At 66.2% G+C, this 21919-nt stretch overlaps 16 protein-coding genes across 16 annotated transcripts; 8 read left to right on the top strand and 8 right to left on the bottom strand.

Moving 5' to 3' along the window:
* Positions 1–563: 563 nt before the first annotated feature.
* OT_ostta20g00440 (Superoxide dismutase (Cu/Zn) / superoxide dismutase copper chaperone) lies at positions 564–1781 on the top strand (the record flags this gene model as incomplete). Its single annotated transcript, XM_022984009.1, has 4 exons — positions 564–811; positions 983–1043; positions 1190–1624; positions 1743–1781. The coding sequence occupies 4 exons, from the start codon at positions 564–566 to the stop codon at positions 1779–1781; spliced, it is 783 nt and encodes a 260-aa protein (XP_022840617.1).
* A 231-nt stretch (positions 1782–2012) lies between these two features.
* OT_ostta20g00430 (Uncharacterised domain UPF0126) lies at positions 2013–3095 on the top strand (the record flags this gene model as incomplete). Its single annotated transcript, XM_003084377.2, has 1 exon — positions 2013–3095. One exon carries the CDS (start codon positions 2013–2015, stop codon positions 3093–3095), a length of 1083 nt encoding a protein of 360 aa, XP_003084425.2.
* A 590-nt stretch (positions 3096–3685) lies between these two features.
* OT_ostta20g00420 (Thioredoxin-like fold) lies at positions 3686–4588 on the top strand (the record flags this gene model as incomplete). Its single annotated transcript, XM_003084376.2, has 1 exon — positions 3686–4588. One exon carries the CDS (start codon positions 3686–3688, stop codon positions 4586–4588), a length of 903 nt encoding a protein of 300 aa, XP_003084424.2.
* A 390-nt stretch (positions 4589–4978) lies between these two features.
* On the top strand, positions 4979–9238 carry OT_ostta20g00410 (Legume lectin, beta chain, Mn/Ca-binding site; the record flags this gene model as incomplete). Its single annotated transcript, XM_003084375.2, has 1 exon — positions 4979–9238. The coding sequence occupies one exon, from the start codon at positions 4979–4981 to the stop codon at positions 9236–9238; it is 4260 nt and encodes a 1419-aa protein (XP_003084423.2).
* A 154-nt stretch (positions 9239–9392) lies between these two features.
* On the top strand, positions 9393–10577 carry OT_ostta20g00400 (unnamed product; the record flags this gene model as incomplete). Its single annotated transcript, XM_022983811.1, has 1 exon — positions 9393–10577. One exon carries the CDS (start codon positions 9393–9395, stop codon positions 10575–10577), a length of 1185 nt encoding a protein of 394 aa, XP_022840616.1.
* A 72-nt stretch (positions 10578–10649) lies between these two features.
* OT_ostta20g00390 (unnamed product) lies at positions 10650–11171 on the bottom strand (the record flags this gene model as incomplete). Its single annotated transcript, XM_003084374.1, has 1 exon — positions 10650–11171. One exon carries the CDS (start codon positions 11169–11171, stop codon positions 10650–10652), a length of 522 nt encoding a protein of 173 aa, XP_003084422.1.
* Positions 11172–11934: 763 nt separating this feature from the next.
* On the top strand, positions 11935–12486 carry OT_ostta20g00380 (Acyl-CoA N-acyltransferase; the record flags this gene model as incomplete). The annotated part of the gene is made up of 1 exon (XM_003084373.2): positions 11935–12486. One exon carries the CDS (start codon positions 11935–11937, stop codon positions 12484–12486), a length of 552 nt encoding a protein of 183 aa, XP_003084421.2.
* Positions 12487–12688: 202 nt separating this feature from the next.
* Positions 12689–13681, top strand: OT_ostta20g00370 (Leo1-like protein; the record flags this gene model as incomplete). The annotated part of the gene is made up of 1 exon (XM_022983678.1): positions 12689–13681. The coding sequence occupies one exon, from the start codon at positions 12689–12691 to the stop codon at positions 13679–13681; it is 993 nt and encodes a 330-aa protein (XP_022840615.1).
* Positions 13682–13751: 70 nt separating this feature from the next.
* On the bottom strand, positions 13752–14843 carry OT_ostta20g00360 (Glycine cleavage T-protein, N-terminal; the record flags this gene model as incomplete). Its single annotated transcript, XM_022983621.1, has 3 exons — positions 13752–14402; positions 14495–14662; positions 14766–14843. 3 exons carry the CDS (start codon positions 14841–14843, stop codon positions 13752–13754), a joined length of 897 nt encoding a protein of 298 aa, XP_022840614.1.
* Positions 14844–14995: 152 nt separating this feature from the next.
* On the bottom strand, positions 14996–15712 carry OT_ostta20g00350 (Zinc finger, ZPR1-type; the record flags this gene model as incomplete). The annotated part of the gene is made up of 1 exon (XM_003084370.2): positions 14996–15712. One exon carries the CDS (start codon positions 15710–15712, stop codon positions 14996–14998), a length of 717 nt encoding a protein of 238 aa, XP_003084418.2.
* A 224-nt stretch (positions 15713–15936) lies between these two features.
* On the bottom strand, positions 15937–16554 carry OT_ostta20g00340 (unnamed product; the record flags this gene model as incomplete). The annotated part of the gene is made up of 1 exon (XM_022983520.1): positions 15937–16554. The coding sequence occupies one exon, from the start codon at positions 16552–16554 to the stop codon at positions 15937–15939; it is 618 nt and encodes a 205-aa protein (XP_022840613.1).
* A 56-nt stretch (positions 16555–16610) lies between these two features.
* OT_ostta20g00330 (Mediator complex, subunit Med31) lies at positions 16611–16958 on the bottom strand (the record flags this gene model as incomplete). Its single annotated transcript, XM_022983467.1, has 1 exon — positions 16611–16958. One exon carries the CDS (start codon positions 16956–16958, stop codon positions 16611–16613), a length of 348 nt encoding a protein of 115 aa, XP_022840612.1.
* Positions 16959–17218: 260 nt separating this feature from the next.
* Positions 17219–18520, bottom strand: OT_ostta20g00055 (hypothetical protein; the record flags this gene model as incomplete). The annotated part of the gene is made up of 1 exon (XM_022983422.1): positions 17219–18520. The coding sequence occupies one exon, from the start codon at positions 18518–18520 to the stop codon at positions 17219–17221; it is 1302 nt and encodes a 433-aa protein (XP_022840611.1).
* A 430-nt stretch (positions 18521–18950) lies between these two features.
* On the bottom strand, positions 18951–19661 carry OT_ostta20g00320 (CDP-diacylglycerol-inositol 3-phosphatidyltransferase, eukaryote; the record flags this gene model as incomplete). Its single annotated transcript, XM_003084369.1, has 1 exon — positions 18951–19661. One exon carries the CDS (start codon positions 19659–19661, stop codon positions 18951–18953), a length of 711 nt encoding a protein of 236 aa, XP_003084417.1.
* A 246-nt stretch (positions 19662–19907) lies between these two features.
* OT_ostta20g00310 (unnamed product) lies at positions 19908–20588 on the top strand (the record flags this gene model as incomplete). Its single annotated transcript, XM_003084368.2, has 1 exon — positions 19908–20588. The coding sequence occupies one exon, from the start codon at positions 19908–19910 to the stop codon at positions 20586–20588; it is 681 nt and encodes a 226-aa protein (XP_003084416.2).
* Positions 20589–20848: 260 nt separating this feature from the next.
* OT_ostta20g00300 (Translation elongation/initiation factor/Ribosomal, beta-barrel) lies at positions 20849–21787 on the bottom strand (the record flags this gene model as incomplete). The annotated part of the gene is made up of 1 exon (XM_003084367.1): positions 20849–21787. The coding sequence occupies one exon, from the start codon at positions 21785–21787 to the stop codon at positions 20849–20851; it is 939 nt and encodes a 312-aa protein (XP_003084415.1).
* Positions 21788–21919: the final 132 nt, after the last annotated feature.

Genomic DNA, 21919 nt, shown 5'->3' with positions numbered 1-21919 from the left:
CCCCCCCCGCGCGCGCGAGCGCGAGCATCGCCGCGAGCGCGATCGTTTTCATCCGCATCGTTCCCGAGCGCGCGCGTGCGACGGCCGCGACGGCGCGCCTCGCGACGGCGCGCGCGCCGCCGAGGGTGTTGCCCCCACCGGGCCCCCACCTGGGGTTTACACATAGGCTTCATGAGACGTTCAATACGATACGTCCGCGCCGACGCCGACGGAACCCCCCTCGCGCGCCCTTCCACGCCAATCGATCGATGGATCGATCGCCATCACCCCTGCGACTGACGAGTCATGAACCGTCACATATAAAAATACATCCCGTCACCGCGCCCCGGCGGCGGATCCCACGCGATCCGTCACCGCGCGCGCGCACGTCGCGCGCGTTCGCGCGCGCCCCGACGCTTCAGCGGTGCGCGATGTGCAGCGACACGGACGACGTCACCACCGCGCCGCGACGACGACGCTCGAACGCGACGATGACGGACTCGTTTTGAACATCTCCCGTCGTCTCACAGCGCGCGAATCACGACGACGGGTGCGCGCGCGCGCGCGTCGACGATGCGTCGACGATGCGTCACCGCGTCGCGCGCGGTCACGCGCGGGCACGCGTCGCGCGCACCGATGTCGTCGATGTCGACGTCGACGCGTCGATCGACGCGACGGGGGCGACGCGATTGAGAAAACAAAAAAAAAGCCGAGAAAAAAACGACACGAAAACGACGACGCGCGGTGACGTCACACCTCGCCAGGATGATCGCATCGCGCGCGTTCGCGGTCGACGCCGCGTCGCGTCTCGCGCGACGACCTCTCACGCGGTGCGCGCGATGGACGACGCGATGGATGCGTCGCGGCGACGACCGCGCGATGGGTCGCAGCGGGACGACGCGCGCGCGTGGGTGATGATTGCGATGACGATCGCGATGGTGATTGCGATGATGACGATCGAGGGGTCTGGGACTGACGCGCGGGCGCGACGCGCGCGACGCAGACGCGACCGCGGGGCGCGATCGAGTGGACGACACGTCACGCGGGCGAGCGCGGGGGAAAAGGTGCGTCGAGCGCGCGTGGGGGGGGGACGAGGGGGACGGCGGGCGACGCGCGGGACGGGACGACGGGCGACGCGCGGGACGGGTCGTCGTGCGGTCGTCGTGCGCGGTGACTGACGACGCGCGTTCGATCGCGGGAACGGTCGCAGCGCGCGGTGTGCGTGCTCACGGGTACCGCCGGCGTGAGCGGCGTGCTCAAGTTGAGCCAAAACGGCGACGGCGCGACGAAAATCGTGGGTTCCATCACCGGCCTCGCCCCGGGGAAGCACGGTTTGCACATTCACGAGTTCGGTGACACCACGAACGGGTGCATGTCCACGGGACCGCACTTTAACCCGAACAAGATGGATCACGGCGCGCCGACGGATGCGGTGCGACACGCGGGCGATCTCGGAAACGTCGACGCGAGCGCCACGGGGTGCGATTTTACGATTGAAGACTCGCAGATTCCGCTCTCGGGGGCGAACTCCATCATCGGTCGCGCGTTCGTGATTCACGAGCTCGAGGATGACCTCGGCAAGGGAGACTCGTCGGAGATCGGCACCCAGGGCAAGACGTCCAAGACGACGGGTAACGCCGGCGCGGTGCGTGTTCGACGACGCGCGTTCGCGACGACGATTCGATCGATCCCCGCACACGCGCGTGCGCGACGCGTTCAAAATAGACTGACGACGCGACGACGCGCTTCCGTACGATTCGCAGCGCTTGGCGTGCGGCGTCATCGCGCTCACCAACGCCTGAGTCGCCTCGCTCGACCTCGTCCCCGCGCGAGGCGTCGCGCGAACACCTCACACGACCCTCGGGACGACGAAGAATTAATCAAAAACATCAACCATCGTTCGCACGCGCGCCCGTCTCGCGCGTCGACGACGAGTCGCTTCGTCGCCCGTCTCGCGCGTCGACGCCGCCTCGCGCCGTCGCTCGTCGCCCGCCGCCCCCCACCGCCGTCCCGCACTCGTCGACGCGCGCGTCATGCGCGCCGCCGCCGCGCGCGTCGCGTCGCGTCCGCTGTCCGACGCGCGTCCGCGTCAAGGGGCGCGCGCGCGTCGACGCGGCGTCGAGCGCCGTGGGGCGTCGCGCATCACTCTCGACGCCTCGCCGCGCGTCGCCGTGCGCGCGCGATCGACCGCGAGCGACGCCGCGGGCGGGCGCGCGCGATCCCCGGGCGTGTGGCCGCCCCCCGCCGCGCGCGCGAGCGAAGGGATCGATGGGAAACGTCTGCTCGGCGTCGCGGTCGGGTACTGCGGCGCGTGTTACCTCGCCATGGCGTTCGCGTACAACGTCGTCCCGGGACTGGATCTGGCGGATAAGATGGTGAACGATACGATCGGGGCGATGCCGTTGAACGCGGTGTACGCGCCGATGACGATACCGGGGGTGTTGAAATTCGTGAACATGTTCGGCACGGCGATGTACGCGCACGCCGGGACGATCACCGCGGGGACGCGCGGGATGGATCTCATGGGATGCGTCTTGGTGGGCTTATTGACCGCCGTGGGGGGGGGGACGATCAGACAGGTCTTGTTCGGTGATGTGCCGGTATTTTGGGTGCGAGAGCCCGAGTATTTGGCGCTGGCGGTTGTCGCGAGCGCGTGCACGTTTTATCTCTGGCCGCGCGTGTCGCGGAAGATTCGGCAATCGAGAGAGATGTATTTGATGCTCAACGCGACGGATGCGATCGCGTTGGGGTGTTTCGTCGTCGTCGGGGCGAACGCCGCGTTGGCCAGGGGTCACGGCGCGCTCGTCGGTGTCCTGAGCGCGCTCGTGACGTCGAATTTCGGCGGCGTCTTGCGAGACGTCGCGTGCGCGCAACCCGTGCGCATCATGCACGCCGAGCAAGAGCTCTACGCCTCCACCGTGTGCCTGGGCGCGTGCGCATTTTTGCTCATCGCAAAGATTTTCCCAAACGCGGCCGAGGCGCAGGTCGCGCGCGTGCTCGTGCCCATTCTCGTCGTCGTCGTCGCCCGCGCGTGGGCGTGGACGCGCGACGCCCGTTTACCCGTCTACGCCGATCGCGACCCGTTCGCGGGCGAGCCCACGCGCACGGTGCTCTGATCGCGCGTCGAGCGCACGCTTTGTACGTCACGCACCGTTGTACACGTCACGTTGCATACGCGCGCGCGTCCCGTCCCGGCCGCGCCCACCGCGGCGTCGCGGGGGTGACCACGTATTGCGCCACGTCGAACCCCATCACGCTGCCTCGTACACGGCACCACGCGCGCGGGCACCAGTGCTGTCCCTCGAATGCGGTTCGACGACGTGAAGTACGTGTACGACCCACGCGTGCGCCGCACATGGGGTTCGACGATCTTCAGTACGTGTACGACCCACGCGTGCGCCGCACATGGGGTTCGACGACGTGAAGTACGTGTACGACCCACGCGTGTCCCTCGAATGGGGTTCGACGACGTGAAGTACGTGTACGACCCACGCGTGCGCCGCACATGGGGTTCGACGATCTTAAGTACGTGTACGACCCACGCGTGTCCCTCGAATGGGGTTCGACGATCTTAAGTACGTGTACGACCCACGCGTGTCCCTCGAATGGGGTTCGACGACGTGCAGTACGCGTGACCGCGACCACGGGCGGGAGATCGCGCCCGCGATCGCGATCGTCGCCGTCCCGCGCGCCCGCGACGGGCGCGATGCCCCGCGCGCGCGCGCTCGCCCGCGCCCTCGCGCGCGCCGTCGACGCCACCGCGCGCGTCGCCCTCGACGGCGCGTCGATGCGCGCGACGTGCGCGCGGACGATGACGAAACCTAACGACGCTCGCGCGGTGGCGACGGCGCGAACGCGCGCGCGCGCGTACTCGGTGGGACAGATGGTGCATCGAGACGTCCCGGAGGATAACTCGACGATGACGTGGACGTTCGAGGCGTCGGTGAGACCGAAAGTGGATGCGATCTTGCGGCGGTACCCGTCGAATTATAAGCGAAGCGCGATGATTCCGTTGTTGGATTTGGCGCAGCAGCAAAATAAAGGACACCTGACGTTGGCGATGATGAATCACATCGCGGATGTGCTCGAGGTGGCGCCGATTCGCGTGTACGAGGTGGCGACGTTTTACTCGATGTTTAATCGACAAAAGATGGGCAAGCTGCACGTCATGGTGTGCGGGACGACGCCGTGCATGTTGCGAGGGAGCCGAGAGATTGAAAAGGCGTTGGAGGAGTGGATGGGGGTGAAAAAGTTTGAAACCACGGCGTGTGGGACGTTTACCCTGGGAGAGATGGAGTGCATGGGGTGTTGCGTCAACGCGCCGATGATCGCCGTGGCGGATTACAGAAACGGCGTCGAAGGGTACTCGTACAACTATTACGAAGACCTCACCCCGCAAACCGCGGTGAAGGTGTGCGAGGCGTTGAAAGCTGGGAAATCGCCTCGCGTCGGGTCACAAATTCGCGATAAAGCGGAGCCGATTAAGGGTTTAACGACGCTCACGGGTGACCCCTCCGGGCCGTTTTCGCGCGACTTGGACCAAATCAAGGCGGACGTCGACGCCGCCGCCGCCGCCGCCGCCGCCGCCGCCGCGGCGGAGAAAAAGTAGACCAACGCGTGTGAACGATGTTTTACCCTCTGTACACGACGACCGACCCCGGACGATCCGTCACCGACGCGTCCGGAGCGCCTCCGCCGCGCGCGTCGCCCGCCCAGCCCACAAGGGTTCATTCACCCCGCGGCTCCGTCGTGATCACGTCCACACATCGCGCCTCCGCGCACGACCGCGCGCGCCCGCGCGACGGCCGTCGTCGACCGACACGCGCGCGCGCACCTCTCCGACGCACCCGAGGGCGTTTCCGAGCGCGCCCGGCGACGGCGACGGAGGTTTTCCGAGCGATTTTCAAACGGATCGTCGATCCGCGGCTCATTTTAAATCGACATCCATCTCGCGGTGTCTCGTTCGCGCGCCGAACGCGACGGGAACGGCGCGGGAAGGATGACGAAGCCGATGCGCGCGCGTGGAGCGATTTTCATCGCGCTCGCGCTCGCGTTCGCCCTGGGTGCGAGGGCGCAGTGCGAGTACTATACGAATTGCGCGGCGTGCGTCGCGAACACCGCGTGCGGATGGTGCGGACACGACCCGAACGGACAGGGGGGGTACGGTGACGTGAACACGGGTGATCACATCGATGATATCGAACCTGGGAAGTTGATCGGGGGACACGGGCGATTCACGGTTGCGAGCGGCGTCGTCACGGGCGTGAACACGCGCTTCACTCGAACGTTCCGCGGCGAAACGTCCGGAGCCAAGTTTGAAGTTCCCGGTGTCGCGAGCTATGACGTGGATTACGTGACGAGCGATACGTCGCTGCAGCTGGCGACGAATCCGACGGATGTGACGGATCAGAGCGCGTTCGGGATCGCGGCGCGGGACGGCACCGGGTCGATCGAGGCTTCGACGGCGACGACGGCGCGGCCGAACAGCGCGACGACGGAGACGCTCACGATCACTGGGTCCGGGACGACGTTTACGAAGGAGCTTAAAGTTGGGTATTGGCTCATCTGGTACGATGCGAGCAGCGTGGTGCACTATCGCGTGGTCACGGCCATCGCGAGCGATACGTCGCTGACGGTTGATTACAGTCTCGCCCCAATTTCTACGGCTATCTCGACGTTCGCAAACGGCGGTGGTGGATTCTCCACGTGGGGTTTCGTGTCGTGCCCACCGAGAATCGGGAAGCGCAACGTCGGTCTCGGGACGATCGAGACTTACAAGGACCAATCGCAAGCGGTCGGTTCGTTGACGCAACCCGCGCTGAACACGCGCACGGCGAGCGCGACGATTTACGCCGACACCGGCGATCTCGTCGACGCTTCTGGTTCGGCGACTGGGATGACGCACATCATTCACGGCCGAGGCACGCGTTTTGCGTCGCAGTTAGGCGCCAGCACGACGTGGGACGCCAAGTTTTACAAATCCGGTCCTTGGCTCTCCGTGCAAATCAACGGCGACTGGGAAACCGTGGGCGTGAAAGAGATTGGCACAGATGCCTCGAGCCCCACCAGGGACTACTCCCAATACCTCGCTCTGCTCAAGAACTCGTTCTCCGAGCCTCTGCTCAAGGCGACGCACTGGGAGTGGTATCCGATGCTCACGAAGGGCTACGGCACGATTCGATCGTACGGTAAGCGCGTCGTCTCCAACAATTGGGACAACAAGGAGGGCTTCGTCGACATCCAAGGCACCACGGCCGACACCGCCGGCTCGCTCTCATCTCAAGGCGTGTACGGCGACACTCGATTCCTGACGCAGCTCCGCACCGGGTACACCATCACGGCGTGCGGGCAAACCAGAATGGTGAACTCGATTCAGTCCGACGTCGAGCTGACGATTGATCGACCTTTCACCCTGGGTAACCGCGAGTTCGTCGCGGCCTCGGGATCGAGCACGACACTGACCGATCTCTACGTCCGTGGTCTCACGCGATTGTTGCCTTTGTGGCCGCGCGGGGTCACGGCGAGAGTCATCATCGACAACAGCGGCGCCAACTTCAAGTACACGACGTACTGGAAGACGTTCGCCAACGACGTGGCCTCAGCGACATTATCCACCTCCGCCTGGACCGAACTTCAAGATTCAGGCGTGTCTCAGGGTATCGGCGTTTATATCAAGTTCAAGAGCGGCGTTACATTCACCGACGGCGACGAGTGGCGTCTGCACGTGGCGGATATCGAAAACTGCCGCTACTACGTCTCCACGGAGGGCGAGCGATACATCGCGGACGACAACTTGAACCCGCCGATCTGCTACAATCACGGAAAATGCGTCGCCGCCAATAGCGCTGATTCCAACCGCCCGGCGGTGACGCTATCTGGAACCATGAATGTGGTTTACTCCACCGGCACGCTCACCGGCACCTCGGGGACCAAGTTTACCTCCGAGCTCTCCGTCGGCGACATCATTTGGGACGGTAACAGCGGCACCTCCGAGGCTCGAGTCACGGCGATCTTGAGCGATACATCCGCCACGCTTGAGACGCACTCGTCTGCGCCCACTGATATCAGCGGTTCGACCACGATCAAGGTGCTCAAGTGCGCCGCCGGCATCTACGGCAGTCACACGCTCGGAGGCACCGTCGAGCGAAGCGTTGTACCGCAAGCGTATCTGCCGCATCCATTACACTCGTTCTACCAAACCTGGTCGCACAAGTACTGCGAAATCGACCCCGGTTGCTGCGGTTTCCGTGTCTCCTCCGTGGTCGATCCGCAACAGTACGCGTACTATTACCTCAAGCCCGACAACGGCGATTACAACTTCCGCATCGCCGTGCACACGGTGAACGACAACTTGGATTTGTACGCCACGGTTGGTACCACGAGACCGACGACGGCTTCTTACGGTCACACGTCGGTGCGCGAATCCGTGCCATGGGCGATCGACGTCGACGAGTCCTTGGTCACGTGTGCGGCGTCGAGTGGAGGGGGTCTGGATCGAGCCGTCCTCGGCGGCGCCGCCGCAGGCGGCCTCTACTCCACCGCTCTCGGCTCATACGTTCACACCGACGATTCTCCAGACTGCGACACGATCTTGGTCGGCGTCATGGGCGATAACCGTTACCCACAAACCGTCGGCGCGAGCGAGTACAGCGCGAGGTTTTACCTCGAGTTTAACTTTCCAACTTTTGCCTGCGACGACAGCGCCGTCGCGCGCACGGCTTGGGGGAACAACTTCTCTTACAACGTCTTGTGCCACACGCACGGTCTGCGATTCGCCGGTGACGCGCACGTCGTGGAGAACGAAGAAGCTTCGCCAAAGCATGTCGTGCGCCTGACGGAGGCGTACGCGCGCACCAACGGCGCCGCCGGCGGGAGTCCGTGGAAGTCGAGCGACGATTTCCGCACGTCGCAACGCGTCGGCGCGGTCTGGTGGTATCGCAAGGTGCACATCTGGGACGGATTCGAAACAAATTTTGAGTTCCAAATCACCGCTCCGACGCAGTGCGGTGGCAGCGATCAGATTTGCGACGGTGCCGACGGTTTCGCCTTTGTCATCACCAACGACAACCGTCAAGAGAATGTCACGTCTGTGCACGCGAACACGGGCTGGGCGTGCGATGAGCCCGACACTGCGAACCCCGAACCTATCAGTGGTACTAAGTACCAGCTTTGCGGAGCGTCCGACAATAACGACCCCACCCACGCCGACGCGGGTCATGGTTTTGTCGGGTGCCCGGGTGACGGTTTGGGTTACGGCGAATCCACAATCGTGGACTCCGCGGGATACTCTGGCTCCGCCGCGCAATGCGTCAACGGCCTGAAAAAATCGCTCGCCGTGGAATTTGATACCTTCTACAACGTCGAACGCCGCGATCCGAAGCAAGGGAAGCAACACTGGTGGATCAACGCCACGGAGTACGTGTCGTACAATGACAATCACGTGGGCGTCTTCATGAGCACGTCGCCAACGTACGCCAACCAACCGTGGGGTTCGGCCGTGGAAGACCTCAAAGCTGATCACAGCGACGATCTCGAAGGCATGCACTTCGGGAGCACGCCGAGCGTGCCCACGTTGGCGGACGCGCTCACGCACACGGTGAAGATTAGGTACACGCGGGGGTTCACCACGGAGAAGGGCGGTACGGGGCAAATCACCACCACCGACGTCTCTGCGAGCGATAGGCGCAAGCTCGCGGGCACGAGCACGAAGTTCAAGACGGAACTGCGAACTGGGTTCGAGTTCGGATACGGTGGACGCGTCAAGGCGAACGTCAAGGTGAAGATCAACCGGGATCAAACGGAGGCTTCTCCGCAAGCCGTCGTCACCGGCACGTCGGGCTTCCCCGACGACGGCGAGATGTGCAGGGTCGTATCCATCGTCGACGATACCGAGGCCCATCTGGAGAATACGGGGACGGCGAACGCGACGCTCAATGAAGTGCAAACGTTCATGGACATGCAACAGCCCGCGTTTAACCCGGCGCAAGCGAGCGCGGTTGATTACAACATCATCAAGGAGTTCCCGGGAGAGATTCAAGTCTTCATCGACGACATGGATCGCTACGTCTTCCAGGTCGCCGTGGAGGATCGGGACATGGCGAAGATTTTAGACACGGACGGGAACGCCTACATCGGTTTCACCGCGAGCACGGGGAGTAAAGGGTTCGCCAAGGTTGGTTACCAGGCGGTTGAGGTGCACGAGACGCACGACATCAAGGCGTGGAGCTTCTGCCACGCCCCAGGGTGCGTCCCGTACTAGGAGCGGCCCGCGAGCTCTCTCCGTGTGCATTAACAATTAGAACATCCGGGCGAGCGCTTCGATCGCGCTCGCGTGTCAGTACATACAGTATACAGTTTTCATTCGCCTTCGCCGCGCGCCGCGCCTCGCGCGCACACCGCGATTCGTCCATACAATGCCTCGCGATCTCACGCGCACCGAGGCGCTCGAACGCGAGCTCCTGCGCGCGCTCGATCGGTGCGAGCGCAACGCGATGCGAACATCGACGTCGACGTCGAAGCGGCGTGACGTCGATTCGCAGGCGTTTCGTGACGTGTCAAATTTCAAAAGTCACATTGATGATGAAATCACACGTCACGACGACGACGCGCGCGCGCACGTCCATTCCATGGAGTTGAACGCGCTCGCGATCGCCCTGGCGAGACGTGACGCCGAACTATCGGCCGTGCATCGCGAAATGATCGAGTTACGAGGCGCGTTGGAGCGAACGTCCGGCGACGCGGAGGCGCGCGCGCGGGACGTCGCGACGTCGACGATGACAATCGACGCGCTCACGATTGAGCTCGACACGGAGCGGCGGGTGTCGATCGACACCGCGGAGGCGCTGGAACGCGCGATCGAGCGTGCATCTCGAACGAGCGAACGCGAGAAGGCGTTGGAGGAGGCGTTGGAGGTCGAGCGCGCGCGGCGACGACGCGCCGAACGAGACGTCGCGCCGGCGCGCGAGCGAGGACGGAAGGAGGGGGCGATCGAGGGCGAATCCAAGGCGGCGGCGATGATGGGTGTGATTGAGGGCTTAGAGAAAGAATTGGAGCGCGTGCGAGGTCGATTGCGTCGGCGAGACGACGACGCGGCGGCGGGTGACGCCGAGCGGCGACGCGAGCGGGACGCGCGCGACGTCGAGCGTGAGACGCTTCGTGAAGAGGTTCGTACGCTCGAGAGCGAACGAGAGAGATTACGTGCGTCGTTAAAGGCGGCGTACGACGCGAACGCATCGCTCAAGGCGACGTGCGAGAGGAACGCGGATCGCTCGCGGGCGGAGGCGGCGCGCCGAGTCGAGCTCGCCGAGCGCGTCGTCACGCTCGAACGTAGGATCGATGACATGCGGGCGCAGCACTTGGACGCGGAGTTGGGGTATAAGACGCGATTAGAGAAGACTTTGGAGGATTTGAGATCGTCTCGAAACGAAGTCGTTTCGGAGAGCAAGGCGAGACGCGAAGCCGAGGCTGAGCTCGAGCGGGCGAAGAGCGCGCTCGAGAGCGCGGAGACGCGAGAGCGTCGGGTCGCCGAGGCGCTCGAACACACGAAGAGCGCGAGGACGAGGATAGAAAAGGCGTACTACGACGCCGATAGACGATGATGTAAATGACGTAGCACGTGTGCGATGTACGACGTCGCGCGAATGCGACGATTCTCCGGCGCTCGCGCGCGCTCACGCAGACACCGATTCGCCCGATCCGAGCGCTCTTCCGAGATCAACCAGACTCGATTTCATCTGCGAGCGCATCGCGCCGAGCATGACGTCACGAATGAGCTTACCCGTGAATCCCGACGCGCGCGCGATTCGAGCCTCTCCGCGCATCCGAATGGCGAGCTTATCGTCATCCACCTGACGCACATCCGTGGATCCGCGATAGCGCCGAAGCGTGCTCACGCGCTCGTCTCCGCTCTCGGTGTCCACATCGAACGTCGCGCGTAAGTTTTCCGCATCCGTCTCAATCGCCGTCGTCGTCACGCTCGTGCCCGAAATCAGCGCGCCGTGCCGCCATTTGGACTTCTGTCGAACCACCGCGCCTGTCACCCGTTCACCGTCCACGACGTCGCACTCGACGATCGCGGACATCGCATCGACGCACATTTTCGCCTCCCGCGCGTCGCGCGGACAAATCAAGGGCTGAATCACCGACCACGCCCGTCGCGCGTCCGTCGCGCGCACGAGCACCTCGTACGACATGCGCACCGGTCTCCCCCCCGTCGTCCGCCGTCCCGCGCGTCACCGCATCGCGCGCGTCGTCCGCGTCCGCGTCCACGGTCGTCCGCTCGTCCCCGCTCGCCGCGCGCGCGATGAAATCACGCGCCGAGGCATCCGCGTCGCGCGCGGTCATCTCCGCGCGCTCGCGCGTCGGCAGCACCGTGCGCGCGCGCGTCGCCCGTCGTCCCGTCCCGAACCGCACGCGCGCTCGAAGGCCAAAATTTCGAAACCGCATCGAGAGCTCCATCGCCCGTCGCGCGCGCGCGTCGCGCGGTGTCGACGCCGAGGCGACCTCGAGAAGGTGAACCGTCACCGCCGGTTCGTTTTCTCGAGGCGCGCGCGAGACCTCGCGCGGGCGTCGAACGGGCGTCAAACGGGCGCGCGGGTCGAGGCGCGATGACGCGGGACGACGCGCGGCGGCGTCGCTCGGACGCGCGCGCCGGGCGACGCGTCGACGCGCCGTGGATGCCCGCATCGATGGCGTCGTGGAAAACATCGTCGCGAAGACGTCGGTGTGTTCGCCGTAGTCCGCGGCGCGTCGCGCGTGAGGTCGATCGACTCCCGCCGAGGCGTCGTCGAGGGATCGAACGGGAGGCACGGGACGGTCGATCGTCCGTCGCGTCGTCGGTGGTTTGAGATTTGGCGAGGATTGGTTTGAATTTGAAAATTTCAAATTCCAATCAAAAGCGTCGCGGCGCGCGCGAATCGAGCGTCGACGCCGGGCGCGCGCGCGGTGGAATCGAGGATGATTTTCACTCGGTGCGACCCCGAGAGGGATCTGGAGACGATCAAGGAGATTGAACGTCGAGAGTACCCCGCGGATGAAGCCGCGAGCGACGCCGCGTTGGAATTCAGAGCGCGCGAGGCGAACGAGTTCTTCATGGTCGCCAAGGCCACCACCGAAGACGACGCGGCGCCGGGTGACATCATCGGCTACGTGTGCGGAACCCTCTTACCGAGCGACGAGCTCACGGCGGAATCCATGCGACCCGGCGCGCACGTCGTCGGCGGCTCGACGCTCGCGATACACTCCGTGTGCGTCCGCCGTCATCTTCAACGCCGCGGTCACGGTTCAACGCTCGTGCGCGAGTACGCGCACAATTGGGTATTCAACGCCCACGGCGGCGGCGCGACCTCGGGCGTGCGTTCGATTCGATTGTTGTGTAAGCCCGCGCGGACGGCGTTTTACCTCCGCGCCGGCTTCGTCCTCGTCGGTCCGTCCCGAGTCGTCCACGGCGCCGACGCGTGGAACGAGTGCGTGATCACCGAGACCACGGCGCGGGACGATCGTTCGTGACCCTCGGTCGGCGTCCGCGCGGCGCTCCTCGACGCCGCGTCGCGTCGCGTCGATGGCCGTACCGAGGACGTAGTCACCCACATCCACATGTGTGCCAATGTGCGTGACCTCGCGATGGGGACATCGTGACAATCCGGCGCGCCCCACCGCGCGCGACGTCCCGCGGCGGGCGCGGCGTGGACGAAACGATCGACGAAAACCCATGTCCCGACCCGACGTCTTACGCGCCGTGTTCGGGAGCGATAGCGACGGGAGCGACGACGATGCGGCGACGCATCGCGCGTCCACCGAGCGTGTGAAAGATCGCGCCCTGGACGACGACGCGACGGACGCGCCGACCGCGCGCGCGGAGGAGGTGGTGATTGATATTCCGTACGATCCATCCGAGGGCGATTTCGAGGAGACGGCGGTCACGGCGAGACGGACGAATGTTTTGGGAATTCGTGGCGACGGGGCGTGGCGACGGGACGCGTCGACGGCGGAGGACGCGGACGCGGCGCTCAACGTGATACGATACAGGATCGATCCGGTGACGGGAGAGGTCGAGACGAACGCGCGGTTCGTGCGGTGGGGCGACGGGACCACGCACTTGGTGATCGGGGATGAACATTTGCGAGTGACGGAGCGGGCGACGGCGGAGGGGGCGGATTCCGTGCTGTACGCGCGGAAACCGGGCGCGATGGAGGCGAGGAAGCGGTTGCGGACGAAGATGACGTTCGCGCCGGCGAGTTTGGAGAGTAAGACGCACAGAGCGCTGAGTAGGCGAGTGGATAAGGCGCACGGATCGCGGGCGACGCGCACGAGGCAACACGTCTCTCGCGTCGACCCCGAGCGCGAGAAGGAGGCGGTGGACGCGGCGTTGGTCAAGGCGGAACGCGAACAATTGGCGCTGAAACGTAAGCAGGAGAAGATGATGCGAGACGATAGGGAATCGCGGCATCAGTCCATGCGTGGGTACACGGAGTCGTATTACGAGCGCAGAGACGACGGCGACGGCGGCGCGGAGGACGCGGAGAAGATGGACGCCGACTTTTTGGAGGCGGATGAGGACGTCGGCGGCGCCGCGGAACGAGGCGAAGACGCGAGCGATGCCGCGGACCAAGGAAACGCGGACGACGACGACGACGACGACGACGACGCGGCACCCAAGGAACGGCGAAAGCGCGCGTTGATCGTGGACGAGGACGACGAGTAGACGAATCCGCCCCGCGCGAGGGGCGCGAGTGTTAAAAATTCACAAAAATGTCTCGACGCGCGCGATGACGTCAATCCTCGCTCGCCAAGTAACTCTCGGGCCACCACGAGGGCACCGTGAACGTCGCGTCGTGATCGCCCGCGCGCAGACGAAGGACGCCGTCCGAGTCGCCGAGCGCGTCTCTGAGAAATTGCACGCGCGCGCGCACGAGCGCCCGCGCGCCGTCCACGCTCGCGATGACCTCACCGACCCTATCGCCTCGCTCGTTCACCACGCTCTGACCGATCAACTCCCTCGCGCGTTCACGACCGACGCCCTCACGCAAAACCACGGGGGCGACGCGCTTGCGCACGGCGCCTCGAAATCGTTGTCGCGCCGTGTTCTCCTGTCCGACGTAACATCCCTTTGAAAAACTCACGGCGTCCAACGCGTCGAAATTACACTCCAACGGAAACGTCCCCCCGAGTTCTTCGTACCCTTCCCCGACGCCGAGCGCGATTCTGTGACTCGCGTGTAAAAACGTCGCGTCCTCGCGCGCCGCCGACGACGATTTCGCCGCGACGCCTCGAAACCCGAGCGCGACCCCACTCGCGGTGCGCGACCTCGGATCCGGCGCCAAGCCATCCTCGGCGCGCGTCGACACGACGACGTCAAACGCCTCGCGCGCGTCCTCGACGACGCATCGTTTCCGCAGACTCATCCGTCGCAACCATTTCATCGTCTATCGTCCCCGTCGACGCGTCCGCGCTCGTCAGTCAGTCTCCAACCATCGTCCGCGCGCGCGTCACGGGAGATCACACGACGGCATCGCACCTCATCCATCTTCGCCGCGTCGACGTCCAGGACGTACTCACCCGTCCCGCGCGTCGCGTCGCCGTCGAGCGCCGCGACGAACGCGTCGACGACAATCTTCCCATTCGGCGTCAACGCCGCGCCGTACGTCGCGCGTCCACATCGCGCGACGTCACACGTCATCGTGCCCTACTCCGCGCGCCGTGGTCAGTCGCCCGTCGTCGCGATCGCGCCGAATACCGGCGATCGAATGATGAATTCATGAATGATTCATGAGTGATTCGCGTCGCACCTGAATCACGTCGAACGCGTCGACGCCGCGCGCGCGAATCACCGCGCGACGCCCCAGGACGCCCGCGAACGCGCGCATGACGGACGCGGGACGACGAAAGCGACGCCGGGACGCGTCGACGCCGTGACGCGTCGACGCGACGGCGACGACGCGGCGACGACGAATGGCGCATCGACCCACGCGCGCGCGTCTCCGAGCCATGGCAAAACGAAAAGAGATACAATGAATCATCACACGCGCGCGTCGTCGTCGTCCAAAAGGCGAATCTCCACGCCATCGCTCGGTTTGAACGCGCATCGACCGTCGACGTCCCGAACGACCAACGTCCACGGCGCGTCCAAATCTAACAATCCACGTAACCCCTCGCACGTCCGCGCGATCGCGCGCGCGTCCGAGGAGTCGTCGTCGACGCGCGCGAGCGCCTCGGCGTGGCGCTCGAGCGTGAACACGGCGCGCGCGAGGTGATTGTACACGCTGTCTTCGACGCGCTTGACGTCGCCGCCGACGTCGAAATCAATCTCCGGCACGCCCCACGACGCGTTCGCGCTCAGGCTCAGCGCGCGCCATAAATCATCCCGCGTCGCCACGCGCAGGGTGAGCGCGCGCGGACGCGCGTGCGTCGATGGGTCGTCGACGACGCGCAGACACGTCCGGGACGTCCCGGGCGCGAGCTCGCTCGCGATCTCTCGCACCTCGATCGTCGGGAGTTTCGCTAAGAAATCCATAAAGGTCGATTGTAACGCGTCCTCGAACTCGTCCTCGTCCTCGTACCCGAGCTCGGCGGCGAGGTAGGACGCGACGCCGCGCGCGGGGAGCCACTCGCCGGGTTGACTCTTGTACAACTCCTCGAGCTCTTGGACGATGCGGGAGATCTCTTGGTGGGAGACGTCGACGCCGAAGCGGTCGAGGGCGGTGCGCGTGGGGGCGTCGTCGTGGTCTCGGGACATGCGGGGCGACGTGTGACGAGACGCGGCGACGGCGACGCGGCGGCGTTGTTGGTTTTCAACGCGGACGACGCGGACGCGGACGACGGCTCGAAAAATGATGCCGACGTCGTCGCGTCGGCGTCGTCGCGATCGATGCTACATCGATTTGGTATTTTACACGCGCGCGATCTCTCGGGACGTGGACGACGCCGAGGGCGGGCGCGCGCGCGCGTCCGACGTCGCGCTCAGGCGCGCCAGACGCGCGGTTCGTCCGCGGCGCACGCCTCGCACACGAACTCCTCCGGGACGCCGAACGCGCGCACGGTGTCGGCGACGAGCGGGGTGAGGTCCACGGCGTCGACGGTGAGGGGAAACGGGTAGATTTCGTACTCGCCCGAGAACGCGTCTTCGTCCGCGTCCGGGTCGAGCCACACCTTCGCGACGCACGGGGTCGACGCCGAATCCTTCGTCGTCCCCGATCGTCCGTTCACGACGTCGTGTAAAAACGTCTCGTCGCAGCACGCGCACCGCATCGCGACGGATCCGGTGACGGAGACGTCGACGAAGAATCCGTTCGACCCGCACGGGTCGACCTCGAGCGTCGCCTCCAGCGTCGCCTCGCGCGTCTCCCTCGCTCCGCCCTCGCGCGCCCCGTTCAACGCCAACACGTTCGCATCGAACGCGTACGACGTCGTCCACGGCGGTGGATCGCTCTTTGACGCGCGGTCGTGCGCGCCGCGTCGAAACACCACGACGCCTCTTCTCGCGCCGCCGTCCCGCCGTCCCGCGTCCCGCCCACGTCCCCCACCGCGCCCGTCGTTCGTTCTCCCGCGCGCGCGCGCCCCGCGCGCGTCCGCGGACATCGCCGCGCCCGTCGACGACGCGACGGACCCGCCGATGACGTCGACGCACCGAAGAATCACGCGTCGACGTCGCGCGCGCCCCGTCCCGGTCCGCGCGCCCACGTCGCGCGCTGCGTCTCCGCGCACCGTCGCGCGAACCGCGGGTTCGCCATCGCCCGGCGGAACCGCCTCGACGTGAGCGCCCGTCGGAACGCCAGGGCGTGCGGGTAGAGCACGTATCGCGCGTACTCGGGACGCTCAAAGTATTGAAGATGATGGATGAATTGAATGAGTCGATCGTCATCCAAAAACCCCTCGACGGCGAGAAAGTGCGCGTACGCCGGGTTCGCGAGCGCTTGGACGAACTCGAGCTCGAGCTCGAAGCGCTCGGCGTCGGTCGGGGGGGTCGGGGCGTCGGTGGGCATCGCGATGTGGGGCGACGGCGCGACGCGCGGCGGCGTCGGGTCGCGCGGCGACGACGGCGCGCGCGTCAGCGGTAGTGCGGGTCGAGCGATGGCGTATTTGGGCGTCCTGGTGTGTTTTACACGCGACGAGACCACGGTGCGCGGGGGAAGAGGGTCGACAAGCGCGTGGTGGACGCCGCGGCGAGCGCTTCGGGTCGTCGCCGGCGGCGACGACCCGCGGACGCGACGACCCGCGGATGTCACGCGAACGTCCCGCGCGGTCACGTCGGCGTGGATCCGGCGCGACGGCTGAGAGCGTCGCGACGGCGCTCGAGATCGTCCACGGCGGCGCTCGCGGCGCGACACGCGCGCTCGATGGTCTCCAACTCGCGTTCGACGGCGTCGACGACGATGAGCCGACGACGCGCGACGTCATCCTTGGCGCGCAAAACCTCGACGAGGCGCGTGACGTCGTCGAGTGCGGCGCCCACGGCGTCGTACTCGCGCGCGGCGCACGCGTGGGCGGCGGCGAGGAAGGCGAACTCGGCGCGCGCGGCGTCGAATTCAGCCGCCGACGCCTGCGCCGCCGCCGCGAACGCGCTCGACGCCTTCGCCACCGCTCGGGCGTCGCCGTCCACCCGCGCGCGCGCGTCGTGCGCGTGGACGCCGCGCGCGGGCGTGGACGCGTCGTCGTCGCGTCGTCGCGCGTGCGACGCGCGCGCGTCCTCGGCGCGTCGCCGCCGCGCCGCCAAATACGCCCCGTCCTCGTCCTCGCGTAACGTCCCACGCCGTAGGAACGCGCGGACGTACGCGAGGAAAAACGCGTCGTCATCACTCGCATCTGTCGTCGCGGTCGCGATCATGTCCCAGGGCGCCCGTCGCGCGCACATCGCGTCGCCGTCCGCCGACGTCCACGCCTCGACGCGGCCGTCGCGCGTCGCCGTCGCGACGAACCCATCGGGCGCGCGTTCGCTCGTCTCCAGCCCAGCGCTCGACGTCGACATCGACGTCGTCCCGGTCGACGACCCCAGCGCGCGCGAGGCCGCGGCGAAGGCGTCGTCGGCGCGAAACGTCGAGGCGCGAAACGTCGCGCACGCCGTCGTCCCGGAATCGACGTCGTCCGCGTCCGCGCGCGTCTTCCCGAGCGCGCGCGCGATCGCGCGCGCGCGCGCGCCGGCGGCGAACACTCTGAGCGGAACCGACCGCGCTCTTGCGCGCGCGCGCGCGAGCCAGGCGATTGCGTCGGCGTCGACATCATCATCATCGAAATCATCATCGAAATCATCATCATCGCCTCTCACGCCCCCGGCGAGCGCGCCGCTCGCGCGCGCGCTACCGCCCGGCGACGCACGCGCGTCGTCCACCACGCGCTTCCGCCCGCCGACGACGACGACGCCCGCGAGCGCGTCGGTAAGAGCATCGCTCGGAAATCTCCCCCGACGCACGTCGACGCGCGTCCACGTCTCGTCCTCTCGCGCGAGGAGGGCGATCGCGACGTCGGCGTCGGCGTCGGCGTCGGCGTCACCCGCGCGCGCGCGCGCGAGGTCGAGCACGGCGAACGTGGACGCGGGCGGTGACGGCATGGAATGAAGACGGCGCGGCGGGCGACGGCGGCGACGACGCCGCGCGCGAGCGAGAGATGCGCCCCGGGCGAGGCGTCGGGGATTTTAAACGATTATAACGACAGGTGGTGGTGGTGAAAACCGTCGAGCGCGCGATCGAGGTCGCGATGGCGCTCGCGCGCGGCGACGCGGCGGCGGCGGCGGCGGCGGCGCGGCGCGAGACGTTCGCGCCTCCGTGTGAGATCACGCGCGCGTCCGTTCGTCCGTTCGTCGGTCCGACGAGCGCGAGAGATATCTCGAAGCGCGTCGTCGACGCGCTGGATGGCGTGGGCGTCGTCGACGCCTCGCGCGTCCGACGCGCCGAATATTCAGACCGAGGCGTTCAGACCGCATTCGCGTCATTCGCCCGACGTCCGACGTCCCGACCGACCTCACGCGCCGATCACGTCGATCACGTCTCCACGGCATCACTCGCGGCTAAAATCCGACACGCCGAGACGAGCTGCGCGACGTTGGTCCATTGCTTGACCGCCCACAGCGGCGCCGCGAGGCGCGCCAAGCGCGCGAACGTCGCCGTCCCCCCGGAGATCACCCACACCCACGTCCGCGTTCGCTCCGTCGGATCGATCGCCAAGACGTGTAAACTGACGTACATGACCTCCGCGCCGACGCAACACGCCCCCATGAAGAGCCTCGATTCGTAGTAATACCGCGTGATCCATCCGTATCGCGTCCCGCCCACATCCTTATGCGACGCCTTCCCGAGCGTCGTCATCGCTCGATCGTGCATCCAGTGACTCGACACATCGAGCGCGATCAACGCAATCGCACTTAAACGAAACCTCTCGTCCGCGCACGCGAGCGTGGTCAACAGCGCCGTCGTCGCGACGCGATCGGTGATCATGTCCAACGCCGCGCCGAACGTCGATGATTGCTCGAACGCGCGCGCGCACGCCCCATCGATCGCGTCGCAGGCGAAGGACAGGGCGTAGAGCATCGTGAACGCGTTGACGTCCGTGAACGCGCGCGCCATGGCGAGCGCGCACGCGAGTAATCGCCCGTACCCGATGAGATTGGGGACGTACAGGAACACCGACCGATGGCGGGTGAAAAAGCCGCCGGTTTTGGACTTCTCGCCGCGACGCGCGCGCGCGGAGGTCATCGCGCGCGTCGCCCGCGCGCCAGGGGGCATCGCGCGCGTCGTCGCGCGCGCGCGCGCGAAGAGCGGACGCGACGCGTGCGCCGCGGTGTGTGGGCCGTGATTGGTGAAAATCGAGCGCTGTACGACGCGGTCGCGGTCGATCGGTCGCACGACGCGACGAACTAAACCCTAGGATGAAACCTGTCTGAACCCTAAACCTACGATGATGACCGATGGCTCGATCGCCATCGCGCGACGACGCGCGCGATGTCCGCGCGCGCGCGCGTGATATCCGCGCCGACGCCCGCGCGTTCGCGCGCGCGCCCGTCGTCGACGCCGCGAGCGCATCGGGCGACGCGATGGACGCGTGACGGACGCGCGCGATGTGCCGACGATGACGCATCGATTGCGACGACGTCGACGACCGCCGACGCGCGCGCGGACGCCGACGCGGCGTACGCGGCGCTGAAAACAGACCTGCGATCGACCGCGACGACGCACGCGGGCGCGCTCGCGGTGTACTGCGGCTTGGGGTACGGCGTCGGGGCGGGATTGAGCGCGGCGCTCGGCGGATGCGCGGCGCTCGCGTACCTGAAGATGTTGGAAGACCACGTCGATGGGATCGACGCCTCGCGCGGTGGGATCACGGAGGAGGATTACGTGAGGAATTTAGTGTACGAACCGGTGACGGATGTGTGGGCCATGCTCGGTGGGGCGCTGGGAAAGGTGCGCGGGGTGTACGCGCGGGCGCTGTGGCAAAAGCGGTTGTTAGTCCCGACGTCGTTGGTGATCGGGACGAGCGCGTGGAATCACTTGGCGTTGCCGTTTGATTTTTCGTACGGCGCGACGTTTTGTGGGTTTTTGTGTTACAAGACGGCGGTGTTGGCGAAGACGTATGATATTTTACGTCCGCTCGTCTTCGGGGGAGAGGACGCGGACGACGCGTGAGGGGCGGCGAGACGTCGTCGCGAACGCGTCGACGGGCGATGAGACGTCGTCGCGAGCGCGTCGACGGGCGGCGAGACGTCGTCGCGAGCGCGTCGATGGGTGGTGAGACGTCGTCGCGAACGCGTCGACGGGTAACGAGGACGAGCCGGCGCGCCGCGCGCGACGTCTCAGCGAACGCGTTCGTAGCTCGACGACGACGCGTGTGATTCAGTACATTACAAGAACGCGACCACGTCTCACGGTGTCCCCGCGTCGACGCCTCACGCGCGTTGCCGCGCGGGTTCATCGTTCCCGAATGGATCTTTCCCGAGTAACGGCGCGACGAAGACGCCGCGCTCGTAGTCGTCCCCCGCCGTGGGAAACGGCACTTGTTCCCCCAATTTCGGCGGCTTTCTCAGCGCATCCCTGATCGTCACCGCCGTCCCCGCCCCTCCGGGAATTTGTCCCTTGATGTATAACAAATTCCGCTCCGTGTCCACCTTCCACACGTACGCGCTCTGCACCGTGCGCCGCCGTCCGCCCATGCGTCCCGCCATTTTTTTCCCCTTAAACACCCGCCCCGGATCCTGACACTGCCCGATCGACCCGTGCGCGCGATGTTTCTTCGTGTTCCCGTGCGTAGCGGGCTGTCCCGCGAACCCCCACCGTTTCATCGGTCCTTGAAACCCTTTCCCTTTCGTCGTCCCGCCGACGTCCACGTACTGCCCCGCCGCGAAGTGCGCCGCCGTGATCACCGTCCCCGGCGTCAGCGTTCCGCACCGCGAGACGCGAAACTCCTTCAAACCTCGTTTAATCCCACTCCCGTGTCGCACGAAGTGCCCGAGCTCGGCTTTCGTCACTCCTTTCGCCTTGCGCGCGCCGTACCCGATTTGCACCGCGTCGTACCCGTTCGCCCCGTCCCGCCCCGTCCGTCGCACCACCTCCACGCCGTCGAGCCAGACCACGGTGAGGGCGTGTCGGCACCCTCGGGCGTCCCAATCGGCGGTCATCCCGCACTTTATCCCGATCGCCCCCGTGCGTCGCGGCGCGGTCGATGATGATGATGTTTTCGCATCCACGACGCGATGTATCGCGTCCACCGCGCGCGCGGACGTGGCGTAGGACGCGAGACATATTCCATCGACGATCGATCGCGCGCGCGCGACGGGGGCGACGTCGCGGGCGAGCGCACGGGCGACGCGCGCGAGGGCGAGCGCCATGTCGCGGCGCGGGATGGGGGGCGCGGGTGTGTGTCGTAGTGTAGATCAATTTGTGGTATCACGTGTGCGCGATGGGCGCGCCGCCGCCAGGGGGTGTGTTTTATATGACATAGGGTATACCTGTATACTATA

Source organism: Ostreococcus tauri, assembly GCF_000214015.3.
Source record: "Ostreococcus tauri WGS project CAID00000000 data, contig chromosome 20, whole genome shotgun sequence".
Taxonomy (NCBI): Eukaryota; Viridiplantae; Chlorophyta; class Mamiellophyceae; order Mamiellales; family Bathycoccaceae; genus Ostreococcus; species Ostreococcus tauri.
Note: the sequence above shows the minus strand (reverse complement) of the source record. Positions and strands in the feature narration are given on the sequence as shown.